The 19,811-nt window shown below is 47.2% G+C and overlaps 1 protein-coding gene across 1 annotated transcript; it reads right to left on the bottom strand.

The window, feature by feature from the left end:
• Positions 1 to 2,913: 2,913 nt before the first annotated feature.
• On the bottom strand, positions 2,914 to 7,873 carry IGFBP1 (insulin like growth factor binding protein 1). The gene is made up of 4 exons (XM_032643216.1): positions 7,452 to 7,873; positions 5,863 to 6,047; positions 4,554 to 4,682; positions 2,914 to 3,637 (listed from the first exon to the last, which is right to left on the bottom strand). Exons 1-4 carry the CDS (start codon positions 7,795 to 7,797, stop codon positions 3,506 to 3,508), a joined length of 792 nt encoding a protein of 263 aa, XP_032499107.1. The 5' UTR covers positions 7,798 to 7,873; the 3' UTR covers positions 2,914 to 3,505.
• Positions 7,874 to 19,811: the final 11,938 nt, after the last annotated feature.

Here is a 19,811-nt window from a genome sequence, read left to right as displayed (position 1 = left end):
ATATCTGAATGCCTTTTATTTCTTTTTCTTGCCTAATTTTCCTGGCTACAGTGTTGAAGAGAAGTCATGAGAGCAGACATGCTTGTCTTGTTTCTGATCTTAGGGGGAAAGCATATAGACTGTCACCATTAGCTATGACATTAGCTGTGGTGTTTTCCTAGATACCTTCTGTCAGCTTGAGGAGGTTTCCTTCTTCTATTCCTAGTCTGTTGAGCGTTTTTATCATGAAAGAGTGTTGGATATTATCAAATGCTTTTTCTGAGTCTATTGAGATGATCATGTGATTTTTGTTTTTTTTTATTTTAGTAGTATGGTTTATTGCATTAATTGATTTTAGGGTGTTAAAACAACCTTGCATTCCTGAGATAAGTCCCACTTGGTCATGGTGAATGATTATTTCAATATGTGGCTGGACTTAGTTTGCTAGTATTTTGTTGAGGATTTTTGTGTCTATATTCATAGATTTTGCTCTGTAGTTGTCTTTTCTTGTGATATCTTTGTCTGGTGTGGAATCAGGGTAAAACTTTTTATGAATGTAGGCTCATAAAATGAATTGAGAAGTGTTTTCTCATCTTCTAAATTTTAGAAGAGTTCTAAAGAACTAGTATTCTTTAAATGTTTGGTATAATTCATCAGTGAAGCCATCTCGGCTTTTATTGGTGGGTAGTTTTTTCTTTACTAATTCAATCATTTCACTTGTTATAGGTCTAATCAGATTGTCTAATTCCTCTTGTGTCAGTTTTGGTAGTTCATGTGTTTCTCGAAATGTTTCCATTTCGTCTCAGTGATCCAATTTGTTAGTGTACAATTGTCCATAATATTCCTTTATAATCCTTTTTATTTCTGTAAAATCGGTGGTAATGTCCCCTCTTTCATTTCTGATTTTAGTTATTTGAGTCTTTTCTCTTTTCTTGGTCAATGTAGCTAAAGGTTTGTCAATTCTGTTGATCTTTTCAAAGAACAAGCTTTTGGTTTCCTTGATTTTTCTCTGTTGATTTTCTGTTCTCTATTTCATTTATCTCCACTCTAATTTTTATTATTTCCTTCCTTCTGCTTGACTTAGGTTTGGTTTGGCCTTCCTTTTCCAGTGTCATCAAGTTTTTTTGAGATTTTTAATGCCCCTATTAATAAATAATAGGGGCATTTAATAGCTGTAAATTTCCTTCCAAGCACTGCTCTACCTGCCTCAGATTTGAGAGTTTCCCAAGCTTGGAAGTAGGGAAGTGCTGTCCCAATTGAGACCCACAGAGGCAAAAGCATGACAAGCAGGACGATTTTCATGGGAGGGGTTCCGTTTGGACCTTCTGCCTCTGCTTGCTGTCAGGACTAAGTGCAGCAATGATCTGGGCCTGACCCGGCCACAGAAACCATCGTATTAATAACGCTTATGGCCTGGATCAGACGTGGAATAGATTCCAAACATGGCTGGAGCAGAGATCCTTCTGTCCCCCCAGGAGCTGTCCCCAGAGCCCATTTACCCCCAGACCTGTGTGAACCCGTGGGACTTGCTGTTATGACTACATACTCAACATGTGGGTGCATGCCTTTTACATGTGAGCAGAGAGAACTGTCCTGTCTATGAATAGGATCGACCCAAGGGAGCTGCTGAGAAGTTGCTGGAGAATCAGGTGGACACAACAACAGTAAAAGATGAGGGCACTAGAATCATGAAGGACTTTTAACTCAGATTGCCTCCCAAATGCCCATCAACTCCTGATTCGTTTGAAAGGAACCGGAACTGGAAATATGAGACACTGTTGCTGGTCACGACTGCTGCATGAGAGCATGTCCAGAAGCCCTGGGACTAGACAGAGCTTCCCGCCCTGCCCCTCGCCCCCCCGCCCCCGGCCCAGTCTAAGTTAACCGATACTTTTGACTAACCACCCAAACATGCCATGGTCAAGGTGGATGAATACCCCCAGCTCAGTTGAGACTGAGAACCCCCTGTAGGCGCTGCTGTGCCAGTGCCTTCAAGTTTAGAGTTGTGTCGCTTTAATTTTGCCCAGAAGTCACCTCCTGCGCATCGTGGGGAGGGAAGTCCACCTTCCCCAGCTCCGCTCCTGAGCCCACACCTGAGGGGTAGGTGCAGTCCAGACCCTCAGGCTGGGTCCTACAGGGCCCTCGTGGGGGCTGAAGCGCTGAGAAAAGCTCCCGTTGCCATCACAGGATAACGGCGAGCACGACGATAACCACGCAGTTATTTTTAGCAGGGTGGGATGGGGCCGTGGCTGACACACACGGGGCTGATATATTTTGAATGATGCATCTGAGGGCTGAGTTCACAGTGAGTCCTGCGGGCTCGGCACAGGGAGGATGGCAGCTGTGGGGGTCAGGGGGTGAATGGGGAGACCCAAGATAGGGAGCTGGAGCCCAGAGCAGGGAGGGGCCGGTTGGGATCCGCTGGGATGGATGAGATGCCCATCCAGGGGGAGAAAAGGAAGGAGCAGTCAGCAGGGCAGGAAGGAAGGGGGGTCAGGAAAGAAGGAACCCACGTGGCAGAGGACCCATGTCTTGGGCTCAGGTCTTAGTCGTGCAAACAGAGGGGCAAGCAGGGTGCTGCCCTGGAGGGCGCCACTGAAGCCCTGCAGGGGCCATAGGCTGGGCAGAGTCAGAGAGAAGATGGGTGAGGGAGAAGTTAAGGAAGTGATTCTGCCTTGCATTTAAGATAGGAGAAACCCTGGCCTATTTACAAGAGGAAGGGAAGGAGCTAGCGAAGAGGTTAGGGGCCGCAGAGGGAGGGAGGGGTGCCCCGGGCGTGGGAGCCCTCAGTGGGCAGGGCAGACCTGCCAGCGCTGGGGACCAGGAACCTGCAGACTGGACTCGCCAGCGCTGCATGCGGAAGGGGAGGTGACGGACGGAGGGAATTCAGGAAGGAAGAAGACGTTATGTTCAACAAATGTCCGTGACCATAGCAATGTTCCAGTGTGGGATATTTATTCCAGTGTGTTTACACTGTGTTTGTGTGTTTGACAGTATCTGCAACACATATGTTAACACGTAGCGACACCATCACGTGTATTTTGGCTACATAATCAACGTTTAAGTTCGCCTGCAGATTTACGCTAAACACAGATCCATGGAATAAACAGAGTAAATCATTCTTAAGCACAGCTTAACCATCCTCCATCAAACCACTTAAAGAAAATCACTGCTACACATTTGATTTTGCATTTTCTCGGCAGTATTTTCCTATGCTCTTTAAGACAGACGCATGAACCTCTGAAGAGCTAAAATACAAGTATTTACGTACAACATGATGGGAAGTGTTTCATGATATATAAGTTAATATAACACAAGTTACTGTGTAGAAAAAAATAAATTTATGGTGAATAAATAAACTACAGCTTTATATATCAAGTCATATGTGGAGTATAAAAAGTAATTCCTATGTATATACATATACATCTATACATATATATATATAAGTGTGTGTGTATTCCAGAGTATAAATATCATATGTACTTAAATATTTCATGTGAAGGAATAGATCATATTGCATCTGTTTTCAGTTCTGTAAGTTAAAATACTGATGGCATTTGGGGTCCCCTCTGATTGCCACGGACCCCAGGATCTTCTTTCCGCTCCAAGGGTAGACACACCAGCAGAGCCCAGGCTCTCCTTCCAGGGATGTCTCGCACTGCAAAGAAAAGAAGCGAGGTCAACAGCAGCCCCTGTGAAGCTGAGAGGGTGGCGGAGCTCCGTGTTGCCCAGTGCCGTGTGGAGAGCGTAGCAGGTGAGAGCCAGGCCATGGGCATCCCCAACTGGCCGTGACCATGACTGAGGGCAAATCCTACACCGTCCTGGTTCTCTTCGTAAAATAGAGACTAAGGGCAAGTGCCCAATGCAATAAGGATGTCACGCGTGTGTTGAATGGTACAGCGTGCGCAGAACTGTCTGCTTCACGGCCCCTACGGCAGAGCGTCTGAGCCCGGAGGGAGCCTGCCCATGTGTGGCCAACCTTGCTGTCGTATCCCCTGCCAAATTCCTTGTTTGTTATAAAGCACTTCCTGGTCCCCAGTTTCCCCCAGAAATATCCACAGAACCTAGGCTTCACTGAGTCCTAAAGGGCTCCTCAAAATTAGGTCTTGGTTTGTTTAATCTCACTTATTATCTGGCAAGCCAAAAAAATGCTATTATATTTAATTATAAAGTTCATTTCCCTTTGTAGGGAGAAAAAATGTAAGAGATGTCCAAACAGATACTCACTTTCCTAAGCAGAATTGTCCTGTTCCTCTCCACTACAGGTGAGACACTGAGATCCAGAACGTGAGGGGCCTGTGAAGGTCCCCACCTGCTGAGATTTGCTAGCTGATGGAGTGACTCTCCGCTCAGGGCCCCCCCGCCTCCGAGTGCACACAGGCTTTGAGCATGGAGCTGGTCTTCAGGCTACCAGGGGGCTAGTGCCTCCTACGCCCAGAGGGGTGGGTCTTGCGTAACATGATCTGTTGCGTGGTTTTACGTTGCTCACTTGGAGCTGGACGCCCTGTCTGTTGAGAGGCGGGCGCTTGGCTGGGGTGTGGGCATCAGGGGCTATCGTCCGAGGATGCACATACCTGTTTGCTGTGATAGAATCCATTCTTGTTGCAGTTTGGCAGATAAAATTTGTAAAGTTTGTCTCCTGCCTTCTGCTGCTCCCTGGCTAATCTGTCCAGCACTTTGTAGAGTTCTCGCTGGCAGGGCTCCTGAAAGAAAAATTTGACGTTGGGATAAATGACAAGAAACAGTGTGTTATTAGCCTAAAAGGGGAGTGGATGTAAGAGGTTTTGTGTGGGCTCTGAGGACAGGCCTGGACCCACTTTCCCTGGGCCTCACTCTCTCACCTATAGAAGGAGGGTGGTTAGTCTCTGTTCTGAGTTGTTAAGATAAAGGATGGGAACCCCATGCCCTCCCTCACTGAACATTCACTAAACACTTGCAGGAGACAAGAGCATCACCAATGCCATGAGCTCTCCGACCCTCCTGCCCCCCGTGAGTAATTCTGGCGTCAGTCATCTGGTTGAAAGGAGAATGGGCACAACTCTGTGAACGGAGAACTTCGTAGCAGAGATTTCTAAATTTTGAACAACGTTCCTCTGTAATCTACAAGGTTGGTTCACATGAACCAAATTCGTTGAGGATTAAGGCGTTCATCTGGACAATCTGAGATAAGCATGAACTTGTCTCTATTTGTCGTCATTTCAAGCTTAAACTCGGAAGTGTCTAGAAAATGGTTCAATCTCCACTTTTCTGGGTATGCGTGTTTTCAGAAGTGATTTTCTTTCTTTTTTTCCGCAAACGACCCAAGTCACTCCAACTTTGATTCTTTGTCGCCCTCAAGTGGTAGGACTAAAAACATACATCAATTAAGATGCTACAAGGGAGTTAGCGCTTAACGGGGATAGAGCTTCAGTTTGGGAAGATGAAAAAGTGCTCAGGATGGACGGTCATGTTAGATAGTAGCAGAATAATGTGACTGTACTTAATGTAACTAAACTTTATACTTTAAAACGATTAAAATGCTAAATTTTATGTTATGAATGTTTTACCACAATTTCTTAAAAAGTGGGGGGAAGATGGGATGGGGGAGGAGGATGTTAAGAATAGCTCAGTGCTCTTTAGACACCGCCAGTCTGATACCCTCATTTTAGAGATGAGCTCAGAGACGTGAAGTAATGTATCTAAGGTTGCACAGCACGAACTGCATTTTCTTTCCATCCAGAGGGCTCCTCTGCTGAAAGCCCTTGGGTTAAAAGTTCCCAAAGCTAAGCTGAGAAATGTCTGTTAGGCTTTGGGAAGGAACTTGTTTATATCCAGGGCTCGGGAGCGGACCTGCAGGGCCCAGCAGATTCAGGCTAGAGGCTCCACCTACCCCGAGGCTCTCACCTTCCGATTTTTGATGTCTGTGATCTCCAGAGCCCTCATGCTCTCATAATTACTGATGGCGTTCCAGAGGATGGGCAGGTCCTCACTGGACTCAGCCATCAGGTGGAAATTGTCCAGAAGCTGCTCCTGGGTCATCTCTGAGCTCTCAGGGGACATGTTCTCTAGGGTGGCAGGGTCCTTTGCCTCTGAAAATGGAAAAACGAAAACCCATGAGCCTCCCTCCGAAGCATCTGCACCTGTGCCCCCCTCCCCTGAAGCTGCTTCCCTTCCCGCAAAACCGGACTGGGACAGGATGGCCATGCTGACCCAGAGTTTTGCCTACTCCCTCTTTAAAGGAACTTCTGATGGCTTCCAGGTAGAGGGATGACCCGACAGCAATACCAATGGCAAGAGTGCCCTGTGTTTCTGCTTCTAAAGTAGCCAAATGCACATTTGTCAAAGCCTGGGAAGAGCCCTGAGAAAGCCATGGATTACAATTCAATTCCTGACCCCATCCTCAGCTTTCCTATCCATAAAATGGGCATTTTAGTAATTCCCTGTGAACAGGTGGTAGGGTTTGTTTAGAGGTGGGGTCTAGATTGCAGCTCTACTCTCTTCTTTTCCAGAGGCTCTGCCTTCCCACAGAGTGACTTCTTTGCAACCCTGGGAAGAGGGAGGGTCACCAGATTTCTTGCAGAGTCCTAGGGTTTGGATCTGGTGCATGGACAGAATGATAGAGAACTGGCTCTCCTGAGGGAACCCGGGGGGACACCCTCTCCTTTGAGGACCACAGAGATGACTCTGAAGGCAGAGAACCAGGAGGAAAACCGTCCCCACCGTGGAAGGGTGACGCGCTCCAGCAGATCCCTATCAGGGCATAGAGCCACAAGATCCCGCCAAGAATCACGGAATCACTGGACATACATCTGCCCCGACAGGGAGGTAGGGAGAGGGGGTAGAGGTGGGTGTATTTCCTCTGCTTCCCACTACAAATAAATCACTGCTAAATTCAGGAAAGTTCTGACTGTCAAGTTCTGAAGAGGCAGCACACACATCAACCACTGTTTTTCTATGACAATGAAAGCAAGTGAAGTTTTTAGCCTGAACTTTCACATTATGTTCTGTAAACATCTGGGAAGCACATACTGTCTGCACAGGACATATATTTCAAAGGACATTCCAAACACCTCCCAGGAGGCCAGCGGTACAGGCTCCCACTGCATGTCTTCCCGGAAACTAATGCATTGGCAGGGAGGAGAGCCAGGGGCGGCTGGAGTGGCACCCCGCTGCCCAGGCACCCCATCGCCTCCCTCTTCTGGGTTTCTATAGATCAGTGGGCTGCCCAGGCGGTCTGGGCTCCCTCCCCCAGCTCTCCCACCAAGTTGCATGTGTCCTGCCTTATCCTAAGCGCCCCATGCAGGACCACACAACGATGGAGTTCATCTGGGTGACAAATCCTTTCCCCTTACAGGTTTTGGCTGCAAGCTCAGAGCCTGGCCGGGTTTGCTCCCCACTGGCTGTGAGCTTTGGTGGAGCCCCAGCCCTCTGCCCGCCCCAGTCCCCACCCCATCTGTCCCAGGGGAGGGACCCGGGCGGGAGACGGTTGGTACCTGTGGCCTCGACGCTGGGCGCGGGCATGCAGGCGCCCTGGCCGCGGGTGAGGGCGTACAGGGGCCGAGGCTCCCCGGGCAAGGCGCGGCAGCTGAGCCCATGGGCGCAGCGCGCAGTAGCCACGCCGCATGCGGCGTCCAGAGGCAGGGCGCACGTGGGGCAACAGCCGCAGCCGGCGGGCCGGGTGAGCTCCGGGCACGAGGCGGGCACGGGAGGGCAGAGCGCCAGCCTCTCGGCGGAGCAGGGCGCGCAGCGCCAGGGCTGGGGAGCGTCAGCGGCTGAGCCGAGCTGAACGGCCAGCGAGAGCAGAAGCGGCCAGGCGCGGACAGCCGGGACTTGGGGCATCGCCAGGCAGCGGTGGCGGTCAGAGCCGGTGCTCGCTAGGCGGTGGCGGCGGCGCGCTGGCCGATGCTGGCTGGGCGGTGGCTGATGCTCGCTGGGCACCGGGTGCGCCTTATGAAGGGCGCCGGCCGGACCACCTGAACCAGCGGTTAATGATTGGCGGCGCCGCGTGCTCGCGGCCCGTGTTCAAAATAAGTTTGTTTTGGTTGTAGGCGCACTGCCCTGCGCAAACCGTGGGTAGAAGGAGGGCAAACGGTCCAGGTTTCAGACAGTGTTTGTCCTGTCGTTAGGGTTCAGACCTGGAGCCAAAGTGCAATTCCAGCCAGGAGCGCACAGCCAAGTGGAGGGTGGCGCTTGCTTGTTTCGTTCAAGGGGCATCTTCAGGCTGAGTCTGCCGGCGGTCCCCGGAAGACCCAGGGAAAGCAAGAGAGATAAGCTGGGCAAGGCCAGCGCATTGGCCAGTTTTCAAGTGGGGAAATCAAGGCCCAGGCAGAGGAAGGAAGGATGGACTTAGATAGAAGCCAGGTGTTTGAAAGCCCTGGCAGCTTCTCAGTGGCAAAGCCCAGAACTGTTTCTCCCTCTGCAGAAAGAAGACCAACGGGCCCCTTAACTGCTGTCTTGAGAGCCTTTCCCAGGAGGAAAGAAGGAAGGAAAGGGGCAGTTCCTCCCAGGGCTGATGCCGCCCTCGCTAATGTCACCACAGCCCCCAGAGACCCACCTTGTTAACTGAGCTTACAGAGAGAGAGGGGCTCAGAGCCATTCAGAGACAGGGCGAGGGTGCAGAACCAAGCCCAGACCCCAGCTTCCTCTGACTTTCAGCCTCAGACCAGATTTTTATCAGGGGTTGATGACCAAGGCTTTCTCTCTAGTTAGAATTCCTGTTTCTGCATATCCTCTTGAGTGGAAAGAAAAATGTCACTGTACCTTCAAAGACAGTGAGATATGGCCCTGCCCTTGTCCAGGTACTGCAGGTGCCCTCACTGGCACCCGGTCCCTGGAAACCAGGCAGCTACTGACAAGAACAAGACAGCTGTATATTTACTGATGGAGAAAAATCTCCAAGGTTTGTAATATCATGCAAGTGAAGTAAAATTTCCAAGTGAAGTAAAACTAACAAGGCACAGAATATGCCATTGTTTGTGTACAAAAAAGGAATATGAATATGTCACTGTGATCCTAAATGTATTGAGTATTCTGAGACGAATATGAAGGAACTGCTACCACTGCCTGCCTTGGAGGGGAGGTGTGACGTTAGGTGACTGGGGAAGAGACTGGTTTCCCTTCACACTCTTTTTTATCCTTCTAGATTCACATTATCTAGTAAATACTATGTTTTCTTTGTTTTTTTTTTTTTTTTTTGGTATTATCAGGTAATTACATTATCAGTTATATTATCTATCTCAAAAAGAAACAAATTGAAATTAATTTACTAGCTTTTTTTTCTGGTGACTTCATTGGCTCCGTGGCCTGGGGAAAGTTACTTGCCTTGTGTTCTGCCACTGTTATATCAATAACTTGTCACCCCTGCCCCCCAGCATGTCCTCAGGAACAATCAAACTAAGGTTGGTGAAAACAGTTGCAGTTGGATGTTCACGGTCATGTTGGTCATTATTTTTACAAAGCAAAGGTCAGTGTCTGGTTCAGGAGCAGACCAATGGTTTTGACTTTTTTCACTTTATTTCTGAGGTGAGTTTCTAAAGGATTTCATCTCCCCAAAAGAACTTGTGCCCTGAATGTTCTCTCTGGACTTCCTCGATTTAGAATCAGCGTGCCCACTTGAAACGTTTTCTTCATGACACACATGAAAGAGAGAATCACCTGGTAAATATCTGGGCCCCACCTACTGTGTGCCTGGCAATTTGCCAGCTCTGTACAGTTCACCCAGTGTGCACTCGCCCGGTGAGGTCCCTCCCTCCCTCTCTGAGGTCTCCTTCATCCTGCACGTAGTGGAAATTCGTCTCCTGGTGAATCGATTTCCCAAATGTTTCCTAGGCTTGCCTCATAGCAGCAGCAAACCAAATGACCACCAACCCAGAGAGAGCTCTCCCTGCTTCCAACCCCGTCAACACAAACGGACAGGGCTCTTCCTCGAGGCCTGTGTGGGCCATCTGTCCCCTCTCTCCTGGAAGGTCAAGAGGTGGCTTCTGTTGTGCTCATTTCTGGGTGCATCCTGAATCCCAGGCCCCACCGCCCACTGGCTGGCATCCACAGCCTGGCCTGGCCTTCCGTGCCCCCCCTGGTCTGACCCCAAGGTCTGGTCCCTATTAGCATGAGGGGGCGCTCCTGCTGGGGGCACTGAGCTGCAGGGTGGTGGGGGAGGGAGCCCCTCCCTACGTGTCATAGACTCGGAGCCTCCCCTAATCCCAGCCCTGCAGACTCCAGCTCATTTTCCAGGCTTAATGTCCCTCCACCCCAACTCAGGAAGAAAAAAACCCACCATCATACCTCCATGACTTTCTTCTTGCTGAGTGAATTTTCTCCATGAGTGAATTTTCCTCACCCTACCGTCCGTGTCCCCGTACCGTCCGCGTCCCCCTATCATCCACGTCTCCCGACCATCCACGTCCCCCTACCGTCCGCGTCCCCCTATCATTCACATCTCTCTGTCATCCACGTCTTCACGGTGTTGGTGAAGATGTTCTGCCCCTTTTCCATCCCTCAGGATCCACCTGAAGTTCCTCTTCCCTGAGAAGCCTTCCCGGCAGCTCCCAGGTAGAATGAGGTGCCCCCTCTGCGTTCCCGAAGACTGTGACAATGGGTTAGGGGCACTGTAGCTGAAGAGCTACATAAACCTGCATTTACCTGTGTTGTCTCCTGCCAGGCTGGGTGGGCAGGGGACAGGCTCACAGAGGCCCCTGCCCCATCCATGCCCAGGGCACTAATGGTGCCCCAGCCCATCCTCTTAAGGACTCTAGAGTCCAAGAACAAGGCACTCCTGGATGCAGAGCACGGGAGCAGGGCGTGGTGGGGGGATGGGGAGCCGTGGTCTCCTATACGTGAACTGTAGGTACCGGCGCCTGGCTGTGCTCGCCAGACTTGCCAGGGGTCCTCCCCAAGAGCTCAAGAGGTAGGGCTTATCACACCAGCTGGGAGTGAAGCCCCCCTTTGCCCAAACCAAAGCTGGTACCCTTCATGCTGAACCGCATAGACGTAAGGATGATGTAAGGAAGGGTCAATATTATCTGTGTGTGCGAGGGCAATTGGGAGTATATTTGGGGGGACAGGGGTGAAAAGTAGCTTTGGGGGTACATATGGGAAGTTTTCGGTGCCAGCTACAGAATCTGTATCTTACCAACTAGGCAAAACAAGGCATTACACTCGTGGAGCTCCAGTGACACAGAAGATGCCTGGCACTCTGCTTCTTAATCCCGCATTGTAAATTTTGTGCCTGCAGAGGAAAGGAGACCACTGTTGCCATCACAGAAAAGCAGAGGAGCTGCATGTAATCTGGGCAGTCTCCCTGTGTGGCCCCAGGAGAAGACACGACCTGAATGGGGCTGCACACAGCGTCTTTGCTGCTACTTTCATGACGCTTCACAGCACACCGCCTCTGGTTGCAGCTCCAAGAACTCAGCTCCAAGAGTTTCATCAACCCCTGAAGGGCAGGCGTGGGAGCTCCCCAGCAAGACCTCCTGCGCTGGCACCTTGGATTCCACGTCCTGCATATCACGTAACCTCCCTGCGCCTCAGTTTCCATGTCTATAAAATGGGGATAATGCAGAGGCTGGCACAGTCAGCCCTGCATAAATGTGAGCTGTCACCACCATCCTCAGCCACAGGGTGCGCTCACAGAGCAGACGATGATGAAACTGCGTGGGGCCTTCCGTCACCTGCTGTTTCCAATTCTGCCTCCGTGTTACGAGCTGCTTACTCACCACCAGCTGGAAAATTGGGCAATCGCTGCTCTGAAAAACAATGCAAAGGTCAAGGGCAAAATCAGATTTTCAAAGGGAGAGATCGCTGCAATCCAGGGGAACCTCCAAGGGAGGTTGTTTTTAACCCGGGGGGGAAAAACAAAAAGATGTTCTTCCGTCTTCCGCGATCGATGGACACAGCGAATGATGCAAATCTTGCAAAGGCCTGGCCTGCTGCCCGGCTCCTGAGCAATGAAGGTCACCGCTCCGCAAACTGAGGGCAAGTCTCCTCCCCCCGCTGTCAAAGTGGAAAAGCAAACCTCGCTTTTGTCACGTCAACACAGCCCAGATCCTAAACACAGGAGCTCAAACAGTGTGCACGGGGCGGGGCCGGTGCCCGAGGGCCCCGTGGAAAAACCAGGGTTTAATCTCTACTTTGGCCGGTCACCCACCCTGCATTCCCATTTGGGGTGCCACTGGGGTTGGGATACAAGTGCCAGACACGTGGATGGCGCTCAAGGGTAATCACTCCCTTGCCCTCCTCCTGCACCAGCGGCCTCAGTCACGGTCTAGACCAGACTCACATCACCTGGGCCTGGATAGAAATGCATACTCCCAGGTCCCACCCAGACCCTTGACCCAGAAGCTCGGCGATGGGGGCTGGCCCTCTGTTTTCACAAGGTCTCCAGAGGACCCTGATGCTCTCTCAAGTTTGAGGGCATTTAGAAGACCCACGCCATCCCGCTGCCACTCAAAACCACACCGTAAGAAGCTGGCAGTGGGGAGTGCAGGGCAGGGTAATGGATAGACGAGTCGTTGCCGTACTTGGGTGGGGTGGGAGGCATGAGGCGATGGAAGAATCTTGGAAGGAGAGAAGAGACCTGAGCCGTCCCGTCTCGATTCTGCTGCTCACCCCAGATGAACTGTGTGAGTCATTTCCAGCCAGGATTCACTGCCCCGTGTAGCAGCGAAGAGTCTGCCCACGGGCTGCGGGAAATCCCTAGCCTCTCTGCTATGTTAGGCATAATGTTGTATGGTTAAGCGTTGATGATCATTTTTTGGTGATGAGTTCTGTGGTTTCATAGATGGTTAAAAGTGTCCATGACTTCAATGAGGAGAAAAGGCTGCTGCACCAGACTGGGCCCGTGATGTCCCCCAGGAAGTCCACACTCTCCAGCTCTCTGCACAGAGACCTTAATATGTCTATGGACACATCGGTCAACCTCAAACGTCCGGGATGCCCCTCGCCAAGCCCCATCGAACCCACACAGGGGCCACAGGGTGTCTCCCACCCACAGAACTCAGCAACAACGTAGTACTTTATTCACGCCTTCCAGGCATGAGGTTACACAACTCTGCTAATTCCCTGACCTGGGCAAAGGGCAGGGACCCTGGGACGACAAGTGGGGGATTGCCTCCTGCATTACAATTTCTAGTCCATCACATAGGGCACTGTCACCTACATCAAGTGTGCACATCATGGGGGCATGTCACCATGAACATTGTGGGTGCTGTCACCAGGCAGAGTGAATAAGTGTTCTTTTGCTCCACAAACTTTTCATCGGTTGGTATTGTCAGTATCTGGATTGGGGTCATTCTAATAGCTGTGTGCCTGTATCTGTGTTGTAATTTGCATTTTCCAGATGAAATATGAAGTGGAGGATTTTTTTTATGTGCTTAGCTGCCATCTGTTTATCTTCCTTAGGGATGTGTCTCATAAGGCCTTTGAACATTTATTAATCAAGTTGTTTGTTTTCTTATTTTGGGGTTTTAAGTGTTCTTTTAGCATTTTAGCCAACAGCTCTTTATTAGATTTGTCCTTTGCAAATATTTTCTCCCGGTCTGTGGGTTTTCTTCTCATTCTCTTAACATGTTCTTTCACAGGTCAGAAGTTTTTCATTTTATTGAAGTCCAGCTTATAAATTTTTGTTTTATTGTGTCCTGTGTTTGGTGTTGAATCTATAAAAGTCATCACCATACCCAAGATCATCTAGGTTTTCTCCTAGGTAATCGTCTAAGAATTTATAGTTTTGCATTTTACATTTAGTTCTGTGATCCATTTTGAGTTAATTTTTGTGAAGAGTGTAAGGTCTGTGTCTAGGTTTTTTTTCTTTCTTTCTTTTTTTTTTTTTTTTTTTTTTGCTTGTAGATGTGTAGTTGTTCCAGCACCATTTGTTGAAAAGAACAAACCATTTGTTTGTTCCAGCACCATTTGTTAGTCTTCACCGTATTACCCTTGTTCCTTTGTACAAGACCAGTTGATGATATTAATGGGATTCTATTTGGGGACTCCCTAAACTGCTCCACTGCTCTATTTGTCTATTAATTCATCAGTATCACACTCTAGGCTACAGAATTATACATTTATATGTCATAATCTATTTACTATAGACTTGTAATAAATCTTGAGGTCATGTAATATCAGTCTTCCCACTTTGTTCTTCATCAACATGATGTTGGCTCTTCTGGGTATTTTACCTCCATATAAAATTTAGAATCAGTTTGTCGATATCTACAAAATAACTTAGTGATTTTCATTGGGATTGTCTTGAATCCATATTTAAGTTGGGAAGAACTGACATCTTGACAATATTGAGTCTTCCTAACCATGATTAAATTCCATTAAATTTATTAAATTATTTATTAAATTCTTCTTTGATCTCATTCATCAGAGTATTGTTTTCCCCATACAGATGGTGTACATATTTTCTTACATTTATACACAAGTATTTCATTTTGGGGGGTGCTAATGTAAATGGCGTTGTGCTTTTAATTTCAAATTCCACTTATTAACTGCTGTTTTCCAAAGGGATTGAATTTGGAGATTGGTTCAAGATGGTGGAGTAAAAGAATGTGCATTCACTCCCTCTTGCGAGAGTACTGGAATCACAACTAACTGCTGAACAGTCATTGACAGGAAGACACTGGAACTCATCAAAAAAGACACCCCACATCCAGAGACAAAGGAGAAGCTGCAGTGAGATGGTAGGAGGGACGCAATCACAATAAAATCAAACCCCACAATCGCTGGGTGGGTGACTCACAGACTGGAGAACACTTATGCCACAGAAGACCACCCACTGGAGTGAAGGTTCTGAGCCCCACGTCAGGCTTCCCAACCTGGGGGTCCGGCAATGGGAGGAGGAATTCCTAGAGAATAAGAGTTTGAAGCCTAGGGGGGTTTGATTGAAGGACTTTGACAGGACTAGGGGAAACAGAGACTCCACTCTTGGAGGGCACACACAAAGTAGTGTGTGCATCAGCACACAGGGGAAGGAGCAATGACCCCAGAAGAGACTGAACCAGACCTACCTGCTAGTGTTGGAGGGTCTCCTGCAGAGGCAGAGGGTGGTTGTGGCTCACTGTGGGGACAAGGACTCGGGCAGCAGAAGTTCTGGGAAGTGCTCCTTGGTGTGAGTCCTCCCAGAATCTGGGTTAGCCCCACCAAAGAGCCCCACCAAAGAGCCTGGGTAGGCTCCAGTGCTTGGTCACCTCAGGCCAAACAACCAACAGGGAGGGAACCGAGCTCCACCCATCAGCAGACAAGCAGATTAAAGTTTTACTGAGCTCTGCCCACCAGAGCAACACCCAGCTTTACCCACCACCAGTCCCTTCCAACAGGAAGCTTGCACAAGCCTCTTAGATAGCCTCATCCACCAGAGAGCAGACAGCAGAAGCAAGAAGAAGTACAATTCTATAGCCTGTGGAATGAAAACCACATTCACAGAAAGACAGACAAAATGAAAAGGCAGAGGACTATGTACCAGATGAAGGAACAACATAAAACTCCAGAAAAACAACTAAATGAAGTGGAGATAGGCAACCTTCCAGAAAGAGAATTCAGAGTAATGATAGTGAAAATGATCCAGGACCTCGGAAAAAGAATGGAGGCAATGATTGAAAAGATAAAGAAATGTTTAACAAAGATCTAGAAGAATTAAAGAACAAACACCTAGAAGAATTAAAGAACAAACAGAGATGAACAACACAATAACTGAAATGAAAAATACACTAGAAGGAATCAATAGCAGAATAACTGAGGCAGGAGAACGGATAACTGACCTGTAAGACAGAATGATGGAATTCACTGCTATGGAACAGAATAAAGAAAAAAGAATGAAAAGAAATGAAGACAGCCTAAGAGACCTCTGGGACAACATTAAACACACCAACGTTCTCATTATAGGGGTCCCAGAAGGAGAAAAGAGGGAGAAAGGACCCGATAAAATATTTGTAGAGACTGTAGTCGAAAATTTCCCTAACTGGGAAAGGAACTAGCCACCCAAGTCCAGGAAGTGCAGAGAGTCCCAGGCAGGATAAACCCAAGGAGAAACATGCTGAGACATATAGTAATCAAATTGACAAAAATTAAACACAAAGAAAAATTATTAAAACCACAAGGGAAAAACGACAAATAACATAAAAGGGAACTCCCATAAGGTTAACAGGTGATTTCTCAGCCGAAACTCTACAAGCCAGAAGGGAGTGGCACAATATATTTAAAGTGATGAAAGGGAAGAATCTACAACCAAGATGACTCTACCTGGCAAGGATCTCATTCAGATTCGACGGAGAAATAAAAAGCTTAACAGACAAGCAAAAGCTAAGAGAATTCAGCACCACCAAACCAGCTCTACAACAAATCCTAAAGGAACTTCACTAAGTAGGAAACACAAGAGAAGAAAAGGACCTACAAAAACAAACAGAGAACAATTAAGAAAATGGTATTCGAAATATAAATATCGATAATTACCTTAAATGTGAATGGATTAAATGCTCCAAACAAAAGACATGGGCTCACTGAATGGATACAAAAACAAGACCCATATATATGCTGTCTACAAGAGACCCACTTCAGACCTAGGGACATATACAGACTGAAAGTGAGGGGATGGAAAAGGATGTTCCATGCAAAAGGAAATCAAAAGAAAGCTGGAGTAGCAATACTCATACCAGATAAAATAGACTTTAAAATAAAGAATGTTACAAGAGACAAGGAAGGACACTACATAATGATCAAGGGATCACTCCAAAAAGAAGATATAACAATTATAAATATATATGCATCCAACATAGGAACACCTCAATACATAAGGCAAAGCTAACAGCTATAAAAGAGGAAATTGACAGTAACACAATAATAGTGGGGGACTTTAACACCTCACTTACACCAATGGACAGATCATCCAGACCGAAAATTAATAAGGAAACAGAAGCTTTAAATGACACAATAGACCAGATAGATTTAATTGATATTTATAGAACATTCCATCCAAAAACAGCAGATTACACTTTCTTCTCAAGTGCACACAGAACATTCTCCAGGATAGATCACATCTTGGGTCACAAATCAAGCCTCAGTAAATTTAAGAAAAGTGAAATCATATCAAGCATCTTTTCTGACCGCAACGCTATGAGATAAGAAATCATTTACGAGGAAAAAAACATAAAAAACACAAACATATGGAGACTAAACAATATGTTACTAAATAACCAAGAGGTTACTGAAGAAATCAAAGAGGTAATCAAAAAATACCTAGAGACAAATGATAATGAATACACAATGATCCAAAACCTATGGGATGCAGCAAAAGCGGTTCTAAGAGGGAAGTTTATAGCAATATAAGCCTACCTCAAGAAACGAGAAAAATCTCAAATAAACAATCTAACCTTACACCTAAAGGAACTAGAGAAAGAAGAACAAACAAATCCCAAAGTTAGTAGAGGAAAGAAATCATAAAGATCAGAGCAGAAATAAACGAAATAGATACAAAGAAAACAATAGCAGAGATCAATAAAACTAAAGGATGGTTCTTTGAAAAGATAAACAAAATTGACAAACCTTTAGCCAGACTCATCAAAAGAAAGAGGGAGAGGACTCAAATCAATATAATTAGAAATGAAAAAAGGAGAAGTTACAACAGACACCACAGAAATACAAAGCATCATAGGGGACTACTACAAGCAGCTCATGCCATTAAAATGGAAAACCTGGAAGAAATGGACAAATTCTTAGACAGGTATAACCTTCCAAGACTGAACCAGGAAGAAATAGAAAATATGAACAGACCAATCACAAGACCAATCATCCACATATATTGGATTCTTCAATATATGCAAATCAATGTAATGCACCAAATTAATAAATTGAAGAATAAAAACCGTATGATCATCTCAATAGATGCAGAAAAATCTCTTGACAAAATTCAACACCTATTTTACAAAAGAAAAACCTCTCCAGAAAGTGGGCATAGAGGGAACCTACCTCAATGTAATAAAGGCCATATATGACAAACCCACAGCAAACATCATTCTCAATGGTGAAAAACTGAAAGCATTTCCTCTAAGATCAGGAGCAAGACAAGGATGTCCACTCTCGCTACTATTATTCAACATAGTTTTGGAAGTCCTGTCAAGGCATATGATTCTTTTTATACACTGTTGGATTCGATTTGCTAATATTTTGTTGAGGATTTTTGCTTCTATGTTAGTGAGAGATATTGGTCTGTAGTTTTCTTTTCTTGTAATGTCTTCATCTGGTTTTGGTGTTATGGTAATGCTGGTCTCATAGAATGGGCTAGGAATTCTTCCCTCTGCTTCTATATTCTGGAATGTTATAGAGAATTAGTATAATTTCTTCCTTAAATGTTAAGTAGAAGTCTATGTGGACCTGGTGCTTTCTGTTTTGGAGAGTATCTCGGCATTTTCTCTTTGCAAATTTGAATAATTTTAAAGCAGTGTTTGTACTATGATATTTTGCACTTATTTATTAATGAAGTTTACATGTTTCTTCTCCTCAGTTGTGCTTTACAAAGAGTACCAACTATTTGTCTCTTATTTATAACCTGGGGTCAAAGGCAACATTGAGCATATCAGTTATGTAGAAACTGTGCTAAGAATTTATGTGTTAGATACGGAATTGTAAACTTGATGGGCCACAGGAGTAGATGTGAATAAGGCTTAGAAATAAGACATGTATTTCACTCCCAGGTCCTGGATGCAGGAGCCCCAGCACACCATGCAGGGCCACAGGGGAAGCACCAGCGTGGTCAGGAGGTAGAGAATGGTAGCAAGGGGAGAGCCAAGGCCATGGCCTTTATTGGGGTCTCCTTGGGAAAGGCAGGGCAGGGCAAGGTGAAGCGCTTAGGACTGGCTAGTTTGAATAGTGTTGGTGGCTCTAAGCTATAGAGTTGACCTCTGGTTGCCTGGTACCTGGCCCTGGGGTGATTACGGCAGAAGAATTTTGCCTCCTGGGGAACACAGCCCAGATAGAATAGGCCTGACTCTGGATTGGTTTGTTCCCATATATCAAAAACATGCTCCTGGATGAGCCCTTTTCTATCTCCAAGAATTGGCTAGCCAGGGAGGGCCAGTCTCTCCCAGCCAGAAAGGTTTGTAAGGTGCCAAAACATCATACTATACAGAAAAGAAAAATATATACAATACGGAAACAATAAGTAATTCATTGTGCTGGAGTTCAGAAGAGGCACCAGTGTACGGTAGAAATGGAAACCACTGGAGGAGCATGACAAGTCTTACAGCATGGGCAGCAGGCGTGCTGACAAAAGATGCTGCCGGCTGCTGAGTATCTACCATGTGCCACGCATCGTACTGAGGAATTCCTACACATGATCGGAACACACAGTGGGGTGACTCTCATTGGCCTGGGCCCACACCTTCTCAACGACCAGAGCCAGGCTCTGAAGCAGCCCTTCTTACACCAAGAGCATTATTTGTATCCGTAATGCAGCTTTCAGTGTGGCAGACGAGCAGGCATGTGCGTGCCTGCAACTTGGACTTGAATCACACTTGAGTTCAGCCTCCCCAGGTCCTCACCTGCACGGTGAGGGGAATTCGGGCTTCTGGGGGTCAACACGAGGGATGTAGCGGGCTCTCGGCACAGATCAGGAGCTTGGAGGGTGTGGGTCAGTGTCTGCCGTGAGCCAGGCCTGGAGTCCCTGCAGGGCCCCTGTGCATGCCCAGGCCCCCGCACATCTCCCCAGAGGGCTATCCGATGTTGTAGTGAAGGGCACTGAGTGCTAGACTAATGCGACTCTGGACACACACTGAAGATTTCACAATGTTTTCATTCACAAACACAAACAGAAGAGCCTTACGTTATACTCAAAGCGGTGTGCCCAGGTGCCATGAGGTCAGGGGGAC

The sequence above is a fragment of the Phocoena sinus genome, chromosome 9 (genome assembly GCF_008692025.1).
Source record: "Phocoena sinus isolate mPhoSin1 chromosome 9, mPhoSin1.pri, whole genome shotgun sequence".
Lineage (NCBI taxonomy): Eukaryota > Metazoa > Chordata > Mammalia > Artiodactyla > Phocoenidae > Phocoena > Phocoena sinus.
Note: the sequence above shows the minus strand (reverse complement) of the source record. Positions and strands in the feature narration are given on the sequence as shown.